Raw genomic sequence first — 10,249 nt, 5'->3', positions numbered from 1 at the left:
CTATTGGTCTTTCCTCGTCTACACTGGGTCCAGGTGGACGTGTAACTATTGGTCTTTCCTCGTCCACACTGGGTCCAGGTGGACGTATAACTATTGGTCTTTCCTCGCCTGCACGGGTCCAGGTGGACGTATAACTATTGGTCTTTCCTCGTCTACACTGGGGGCAGGTGGACATATAACTATTGGTCTTTCCTCGTCTGCATGGGTCCAGGTGGACGTGTAACTATTGGTCTTTCCTCATCTACACTGGGCCCAGGTCGATGTATAACTGTTGGTTTTTCCTCGTCTACACTGGGTCCAGGTGGACGTGTAACTATTGGTCTTTCCTCGTCTACATGGTTCCAGGTGGACGTATAACTATTGGTCTTTCCTCGTCTACACTGGGTCCAGGTGGACGTGTAACTATTGGTCTTTCCTCGTCTACACTGGGTCCAGGTGGACGTATAACTATTGGTCTTTCCTCGCCTGCACGGGTCCAGGTGGACGTATAACTATTGGTCTTTCCTCGTCTACACTGGGGGCAGGTGGACATATAACTATTGGTCTTTCCTCGTCTGCATGGGTCCAGGTGGACGTGTAACTATTGGTCTTTCCTCATCTACACTGGGCCCAGGTCGATGTATAACTGTTGGTCTTTCCTCGTCTATATGGGTCCAGGTGGACGTATAACTATTGGTCTTTCCTCGTCTACCCTGGGCCCAGGTGGACGTATAACTATTGGTTATTCCTCATCTACACTGGGTCCAGGTGGACGTATAATTATTGGTCTTTCCTTGTCTACACTGAGTCCATAAAGAAATGTAACTATTGGTCTTCAAGTTCCTCTTTCTGCGTCTGCCTCTCCGCCATCACCCTGAGGACTTTCATGGATGCTTGGAGCTGTGTCTTTCTCTTTGGAGCTGTTATTGGGGTGCCCCTCACCCTAGGGCCACCTCTCCCCACCTCCGCCCCACCACCCTGCATCCCAGCAGTGTCCCTTCCCCTTCCTGGGTCCCAGACCCTCCTACGGGGCCCTGGGGGTGCCCTCCAGCTCTCTGGGGTCCAGGGCCCTTCAGCTCTCAGCCAGGCGGGGCCCAGCATGCATTGGCCCTCACCCACCTGTCTGTGGATGTCCAGCTGGTACTCCATCTCCAAGTTGGACAGGAACACGCGGATCCTGGGGGTGTCCCACTGGACGAGGCACTGGGAGGCATTGCAGTGGACGGTGATGTTGCCGGGGGGGTCATAGATTTCTGGGAGGAGAGACCAGGGTGTGACCTGTGAGCCAGGGTGATTTCTGTGAGACCCTCAGAGGGGACACCCCAAAGGGGAGACCTGTGAAGTGAGAACCAGGAGGTCAGACCCAGAAGGTGAGAGCCTGGAGGACCATCCAGGGACATTTGGAGCCCCAGGCGCTGGGGGAGACAGGGGGGACCCTCCATGTCACCTCCAGAGGGAGCAGGGCCCTGGGGCACCCAGTCTCCAGGATCGACAGGAAGGAGTAGGGCCCTGGGACACCCGGTCTCCAGGATCGACAGGAGGGAGCAGGGCCCTGGGACACCCCGTCTCCAGGATCGATAGGAGGGAGCAGGGCCCTGGGGACACCCAGTCTCCAGGATCGACAGGAGGGATCATGGCCCTGGGACCCCTGGATCTCAGACGCCTGGTCTCCAGGACGATGAGAGGATACATTTTCATTGTTCTAAGCCCCCCCCCAGGAACTTTCTGCAGATTTCAAAGCAAATTGATCTTTGATATCCTATATAATAAAAGCACGGTATGCACATTGTCCCTTCAACAAGGAGGTCATCCGGGAGTTCGACCAGGGGGCAGGGCCAGCCAGGAGAAGGGAGGGCATCCCCAGCCAGCAGCCGGCAGCTGCTAGGAACCGTACCAGTGCACGAATTTCATGCACCGGGCCTCTAGTATATATACAAGCCGTGGTTCAATCACACATCCTGGTTCTTAACTAGTGTCTTTTATTTTACAAATTCATTGGCAGCAAAGGCATTTTGTGAATGGATATTTTATTGATTTTTTAAAATATATTTTCACTAGAGGCCCGGTGCACAAATTTCTGCACAGAATGGGGGTGAGGCTGGCCTGCCCCAGGTGGGGCCGATCGGGCTGGGCCAGCGAGGGGAAAGGGGTGCAGGAGGATGGCTGGCCGCCCCACCCCCTGGTCGAACTCCCGGTTGAACTCCCTGTGAAGGGGAGAATTTACGTATTAGCCTTTTATTATATAGGATTGATTTCAAAGAGGAAGGGGGAGGGAGAGAGAGATAGAAACATCCATGATGAGAGAGAATCACGGATCGGCTGCCTCCTGTACGCCTCCGACTGGGGACCGAGCCCCCAACCAGGGCATGTGCCCTTGACCGGGAATCGAACCTGGGACCCATCCGTCCGCAGGCCAACGCTCTATCCACTGAGCCCCACCAGCCAGGGCCTTACCTATTGTCTTTAATATCAACCTATCGTCGAAGAACTGAGTGCCTGTGCTGGGACTGGTGCCGTTGACGAGGATGTAAATCTCCGAATGGAATTCCGTGGCCCCTTGGAGGTGACATCCCACGTGGGTGGCCTTTGCGTCGCTGAGGTAATAGGGACACTCCCTCGTGCTCCCTGACCTGCAAGAGGCCGAGGTGTGGGGGCAACAATGAAGACCTTGGCATTTATCACGGTTGTTTCTGTGAGCTTGACGCTTCCTGTATGTCAAGCGTGTCAAACTCGCAGCCCTCGGGCCGTGTGCGGCCCTCAACCAATACGTTTGTGGCCCAGCCAATAGAGCTGTAGAGAAGACACGTTATCGTAAAGATTTCGTAATTTAATTTTTACAATATCCTGTTATACATCATCTCTATATATAAAAGCCTAATAGGCTAAGTGTCTGACATTTCCACAAGTCGCTATGACACGCCCTGACCACCAGGGGGCAGAGAGTCGACAGATTAATCAGTCGCTTTGATGCGCACTGACCACCAGGGGGCAGACAGTCGACAGATAAATCAGTCGCTTTGATACGCACTGACCACCAGGGGGCAGACAGTCGACAGATTAATCAGTTGCTATGACGTGCACTGACTACCAGGGGGCAGACAGTCGACAGATTAATCAGTCGCTATGACGTGCACTGACCACCAGGGGGCAGACAGTCGACAGATTAATCAGTCGCTATGACGTGCACTGACCACCAGGGGGCAGACACTCGACAGATTAATCAGTCGCTATGATGCGCACTAACCACCAGGGGGCAGACAGTCGACAGATTAATCAGTTGTTATGATGTGCACTGACCACCAGGGGGCAGTCGACAGATTAATCAGTCGCTATGATGCGCACTAACCACCAGGGGGCAGTCACTCGACAGATTAATCAGTTGTTATGACGTGCACTGACCACCAGGGGGCAGTCGACAGATTAATCAGTCGCTATGATGCGCACTAACCACCAGGGGGCAGTCACTCGACAGATTAATCAGTTGTTATGACGTGCACTGACCACCAGGGGGCAGTCGATAGATTAATCAGTCGCTATGATGCGCACTGACCACCAGGGGGCAGACACTCGACAGATTAATCCGTTGCTATGACGTGCAGTGACCACCAGGGGCACACAGTCGACCAGTCATTATGACGTCCACTGACCACCAGGGGGCGGATGCTTTGACCGGTAGTTTAGATGGCTGTTGGAGTCCAGCAGACCGGCTGGACTCGCCCTGGAGCTTCGGCCTGCAGACTGAAGGGTCCCGGGTTCGAATCCGGCCAAAGGCATGCACCTTGGTGGCGCGCACATCCCAGTAGGGGGCGTGCAGGAGGCAGCCGATCATGTTTCTCTCTCATCATCGATGTTTTTAAGTCTCCATCCCTCTCCCTTCCTCTCGGTAAAAAAAATCAATAAAATATATTTTAAAACAAAAAAAACACCCTATATTTCTGTGAAAATGGAAGCATGTGACTCACTGCAGGTCTCGGATGTGCAGATAGTACTGGACGTTCTCCGGGGCGGCCGGCCCCCTGGCCCACGTGCAGTTCAGGAAATCCGCCCGGTAGATGAGGCAGGAGACGTTGTGGGCGGCGGTGCCCTGCCCACCTGGGCAGAGACAAGGAACGATAAATATATATATTTTTTAAAATATATTTTATTGATTTTTTTTTTTTTGCAGAGAGGAAGGGAGAGGGATAGAAAGTCAGAAACATCGATCGGCTACCTCCTGCACGCCCCCCACTGGGGATGTATCCGCCACCCAGGTCCATGCCCTTGGTCGGATTCGAACCCGGGACCCTTCGGTCCGCAGGCTGACGCTCTATCGACTGAGCCACACTGGTCAGGGCCATATATATATATATATATATATATATATATATATATATATATATTTTTTTTTTTTTTTTAAAAAAGGAAGAGGTGAGGTGTTTTAGCGAAATGCCGGAGAAAAGGGAACCTGCGGGGACGGTTTGTGGAAATGCGAACGCCTGTCGTCGGGACAGGGAACCTGGCTGTTCCGCAAAATCCTCAGAACGGGACCGGCCTGCGGTTCCGCAGTTTCCCTTCTGGGAACAGAGATTCACAGGAAATGAAATCTGGGGCTTTTTTTTTTTTTTTTAACATTTTCTTGTTAAGGATAAATTTACTTTTAGTTGGTTTGTTGTGGCTAATCCTCACCTGAGGATATTTTTTCCATTGATTGAAAATATTATATATATTTTATATGTGTATAAATATATATTATATATAAATATATAAATATATAAATATCTATCTATCTATATCTGTATATAGATAGATATAGATATAGATAGATATATAGGTATAGATATATAGATATAGATATATAGATATAGATATAGATAGATATAGATAGATATATAGGTATAGAATATAGATATAGATATAGATATAGATAGATATAGATAGATATATAGATATAGATATAGATATAGATATAGATATAGATATAGATTAGATATAGATAGATATAGATATAGATAGATATATAGGTATAGATATATAGATAGATGTAGATAGATATAGATAGATATAGATGGATATATAGATATAGATATATAGATATAGATATAGATATAGATATAGATAGATATAGATAGATATATAGGTATAGAATATAGATATAGATATAGATATAGATATAGATATAGATATAGATATAGATATGGATATAGATATAGATATAGATATAGGTATAGATATAGATTAGATATAGATAGATATAGATTTAGATAGATATATAGGTATAGATATATAGATAGATGTAGATAGATAGATATAGATATAGATATAGATATAGATGATATAGATATAGATATAGATATAGATATAGATATAGATATAGATATAGATATAGATATAGATATAGATATAGATATAGATACATTATTGATTTCAAAGAGGAAGGGAGGGAGAGAGAGAGATAGAAACATCCATGATGAGAGAGACTCATGGATCGGCTGCCTCCTGCACGCCCCCTACTGGGGATGGAGCCCACAACCCTGGCCTGTCCCTTGACCGGAATCGAACCCGGGACCCTTCCGTCCGCAGGCCGACGCTCTACCCACTGAGCCACACCGGCCGGGCCCTGGGGAGTCGGGTTTGGGGGGGGCGCGGGGGCGTCTCGTTCGATGGACACGCGATGGACACCGGCCCCCGGCCGCGCGCCTCCTACCGGGGTTGGCGAAGTCCAGCTCCTCGGTGACGGGCCCGGGGCCGACGATCGCGGTGACGGAGAAGGTCGCCCCCTGGCGGAGGACGGCGGCCGGGAACGCGCAGTGGCAGCGGCGCTGCTGGAGCTGCAAGACCCGGGTCCCCGGGGTGAGGACCGGAGCGCCCCCGGCGGGGGGTCCTCTATTCCCCACCCCTGTTCCTCCTGCGGGCGGGTGTCACCTTCTGGGGTGGGGGCGGGTGGTGGTGGGGTACCGCAGATGGATGGGTGGGTGAGGGGAGAAGGTCAGATCAAGGTCATGTCACCAGAAATCCCCTTAAAAATATTGGATATATAAAAGGATGTAAAAATGTATGAAAATATATAAAATATATGAAAATACATAAAAATATATAACATATATAAAAATATATAAAAATATATAAAATATATAAAAATATATAAAATACATAAAAATATATAAAATATATAAAATATATAAAAATATATAAAATATATAAAAATATATAAAATATTTGAAAATATATAAAAATATATAAAATATATAAAAATATATACATATAAATATATAAATATATAAAAATATATACATATAAATATAAAAGTATAAAAAATATATAAAATATATGAAAATATATAAAAATATATTAAAATATATAAAATATATAAAATATATACATATATTTAGAAAAGTATATAAAATATATGAAAATATATAAAAATATATGAAAATATACAAAAATATATTAAATATATAAAATATATACATATAAATAGAAAAGTATATAAAATATATTAAAATATATTAAAATATATTAAAATATCTAAAATATATAAAAATATATACATATAAATATATAAATATATAAAAATATATACATATAAATATAAAAGTATAAAAAATATATAAAATATATGAAAATATATAAAAATATATAAAAATATATAAAATATATAAAATATATACATATATTTAGAAAAGTATATAAAATATATGAAAATATATAAAAATATATGAAAATATACAAAAATATATAAAATATATAAAATATATACATATAAATAGAAAAAGTTTATAAAATATATGAAAATATATAAAAATATATGAAAATATATAAAAATATATAAAATATATAAAAGTATATAAAATATATAAATGTATATAACTATAAGTAAATATATATATGTATATTAGAGGCCCAGTGCACGAAATTCATGCCAGAGCAGGCCTCCCCTCCCCCGGCTGCCGGCACCAGCTTCCCTCTGGCACCCGGGACCCTGGCTTCTCTCACAGCCCGGGCTTCGTCCGGAAGGGCGTCCGGAAGGATGTCTGGTGTAATTAGCATATTCGGCTATTTATATAAATATATTAACTTCAGAGAGAGAGACACACCCATGAGGAGAGAGAATCAGGGACCTGCCGCCTCCCGCACGCCCCCCACCGGGAATCGAACCCGGGACCCTTCCGTCCCGCAGGCCGGCGCTCTAACCACTGAGCCACACCGGCCAGGGCCCCGTTTCCCCAAATCCATCTCCGTGGCCTCCCCGCGTCTAAGCTAACGGGGTCCCAGTGAGGGACCCCAAAGGCATGTATTTGGGGGTCCACCTACCCGCATGGTCACGGGCCCCCGTTTCCGGGTCCGCATCCCGCACTGGACGGCGGTCGTGTTGTCGCCGCAGGCCCAGGTCAAGTTCATCCTCCAGGGGTCGAACTGGACGTGGAGGCTGGGGGCGGGCGCGACGGACGGACGACCTGAAGGACGGACGTAATGATCCTATTGACAAGTATGGACAAGTATCGGGGGTCCCAAAATCCACGCAAGATTTGAATTCTGCGTGAGCATGAACAGCAACAACGAAAAAATAAATAAAAGCCTTATTGGACTCCATTGATCGAATCGGATTCTGATAGCTGCTGCCCTTGGATGTCAATCCCTTCGATTCGATAATCATCAATCACCAAGGACCAATGATGGCCCAGGAGCAGGGACAGAGAAGACCAATGGAGACCGCGGCTTTGCGTCTGTGCCAGCAGAGCCGGGGAGGCCATGGACCCGATGTGCTATTCCATCCATAAACCCTAGACTGTCTGCTTTAGGAATCAATAAAAAATTTACAATTTTTAATGATAAACCTGGATTTTCTACCAAAATGACTTCTTGCGTGAATTCTGGGACATTCTTTATATCTATACACTATATACATATCCCATGTTCAAAGGCTGTTAAATTTCAACGAAAGAGTGTGTATGTGCCAGCAAAGTTGTGGAGGCCATAGACCCTATTTCTATTACTCACATAACCCTGTACTGTTTATTTTATGAATCAATAAAAAATTACAATTTTTAATTACAAACCTGGGTTTTCTACCAAAATTACTTCTTGCGTGAATTCTGGGACATTCTTTATATCTATACACTATATACATATCCCATGTTCACAGGCTGTTAAATTTCAATGAAAGAGTGCGTCTGTGCCAGCAAAGCCGTGGAGGCCATTGACCCGACGTGCTGTTCCATACATAACCCTAGCCTGTCTGCTTTATGAATCAATAAAAAATTACAATTTTTAATGATAAACCTGTGTTTTCTGTCAAAATTACTTCTTGCGTGAATTTTGGGACGCCGTTTACATACATACACTACATACACATCCCATGTTCAAAGGCTGTTAAATTTCAACAAAAGAGTGTGTATCGGCCAGCGAACTCGGGGAGGCCATGGACCCGATGTGCTGTTCCATCCATAACCCTAGACTGTTTCCTTTATGAATCAGTAAAAAATTTCCAATTTTTCATTGAAAACCTGTGTTTTCTACCAAAATTACTTCTTGCGTGAATTTTGGGACACCCTTTATATATCTATATCTATATCTATATCTATATCTATATCTATATCTATATCTATATCTATATCTATATCTATATCTATATCTATATCTATATCTATATCTATATCTATATCTATATCTATATCTATATCTATCTATATCTATCTATATCTATATCTATATATCTATATCTATCTATATCTATATCTATATATCTATATCTATATCTATATCTATATCTATATCTATATCTATATCTATATATCTGTATATCTATATATATCTATATCTATCTATCTATCTATCTATCTATCTATCTATCTATCTATCTATCATCTATACACTATATACATATCCCATAATCAAAGGCTGTTAAAGTTCAACAAAAGAGTGCGTCTGTGCCAGCAAAGGCCATTGACCCGATGTGCTGTTCCATACATAACCCTAGACTGTCTCCTTTATGAATCAGTAAAAAATGTACAATTTTTCATTGAAAACCTGTGTTTTTCATCAAAATTACTTCTTGCGTGAATTTTGGGACACCCTATATATGTGTAAAAAAAATTAAAAATGAGAAATAAATGAATTTGAGTGGCAGAAAGGAGTCGAGCACGTAGCTGTACTTACCCTGGGGCTCCTGGGTCAGTAGACACGCTGGTTCGAGCAGCGTCAGGACCAGGGCGGCTCTCACCAGGGCACCCATGGGGCGTGGGGGCCGCCCGAGGGTCAGGGAGCTGCCTGGACGGAGAGAGAGTCACACTGTCAGCAAACCCACTCTCTCTGATCATCAACGGAGCCCTGGCCGGTGTGGCTCAGTGGCTAGAGCGCCGGCCTGCGGACCGAAGGGTCCCGGGTTCGATTCCCGATCAAGGGCATGGACCTGGGTTGCGGGGCTCTATCCCCAGTGGGGGGCGTTCAGGAGGCGGCCAGTCCATGATTCTCTCTCCTCATGGATGTTTCTCTCCTTCTCCCTTCCTCTTTGAAATCAATAGAAAAAAAATTTTTAAAAGAAAGATCAGGTCGCGGCCTCCGGTCCCCCGTCCCTGGCGCGAGGGCGCGATGGCGTGACGACCATTTGCATATCGGCTCTTTATTCTGTAGGATGTAAAGCCTTTGTCCATCCTGGCGGCTTTTTACCGCCGCCTTCTGCCTCCTGCCCTCGACCGGGGACCACCCACCATCGCCCCCTCACCTGTGTGGGCACCAGGACCTGTGCACCCCTGGAGGCCCAACCCCCCAGCCTCCCAACCTCCCCTCCCCTCCCCCTCCCCTGCACAGGGAACCCCACTTTCTCCCAAAAGGGGGAACTTAAAAAGCCGCAGACCACAGGCCTTGCGAGGTCTCCGCCGCCCAGGTAACTCATATCCGTGGGCCACGGGGAAACCGGAATCGCCCCAATCCTGCTCCACCCAGCCATGCAACCCTGATCTTGGGGGGCCTGGGGGTTCCCATGGAGACCTAGGGCTTTTGGGGTGTTGCCACGGGGCCTGGCAGATGCACCCCAAGCCCCCCACAAACATCGTTGCATCCTCTCCCCATTGCATCCTCATCTCCTCTTTTCAGAGGCCGCCCTGCACGCCCTCCGCCCCCCAGGAAGCGAAGGGACCCCCCAACATTGCTTAACCCCAAGTTGCTTACCTCCCGGAGTTCCTCTTTCCATGCTTTTCAACTCAAGTTCCCTCTGGCCGGGATTAGGCAAGCTCTCAACTTCTCTAAACTTGACTTCAAAAAACCCCCCAAAAAACTCCTACATACACCTCCT

General features: G+C 45.6%; 1 protein-coding gene across 1 annotated transcript in view; it reads right to left on the bottom strand.

Annotated features, from left to right (window-relative positions):
• Positions 1 to 9,362, bottom strand: part of LOC308512182 (granulocyte-macrophage colony-stimulating factor receptor subunit alpha-like) — a 19,983-nt gene extending 10,621 nt beyond the window's left edge. Inside the window, exons 1-6 of the mRNA XM_081081988.1 lie at positions 9,115 to 9,362; positions 7,270 to 7,412; positions 5,663 to 5,786; positions 3,942 to 4,071; positions 2,434 to 2,609; positions 1,099 to 1,232 (exon numbers count right to left, since the gene is read on the bottom strand). Coding sequence (XP_080938114.1) covers positions 1,099 to 1,232; positions 2,434 to 2,609; positions 3,942 to 4,071; positions 5,663 to 5,786; positions 7,270 to 7,412; positions 9,115 to 9,190 — 783 coding nt within the window. The 5' untranslated portion in view covers positions 9,191 to 9,362. The remainder of the gene's footprint in view (positions 1 to 1,098; positions 1,233 to 2,433; positions 2,610 to 3,941; positions 4,072 to 5,662; positions 5,787 to 7,269; positions 7,413 to 9,114) is intronic.
• Between the last annotated feature and the right edge of the window lie 887 nt (positions 9,363 to 10,249).

This window comes from Myotis nattereri (assembly GCF_964212035.1).
Source record: "Myotis nattereri genome assembly, chromosome: Y".
Classification (NCBI taxonomy): domain Eukaryota; kingdom Metazoa; phylum Chordata; class Mammalia; order Chiroptera; family Vespertilionidae; genus Myotis; species Myotis nattereri.
Note: the sequence above shows the minus strand (reverse complement) of the source record. Positions and strands in the feature narration are given on the sequence as shown.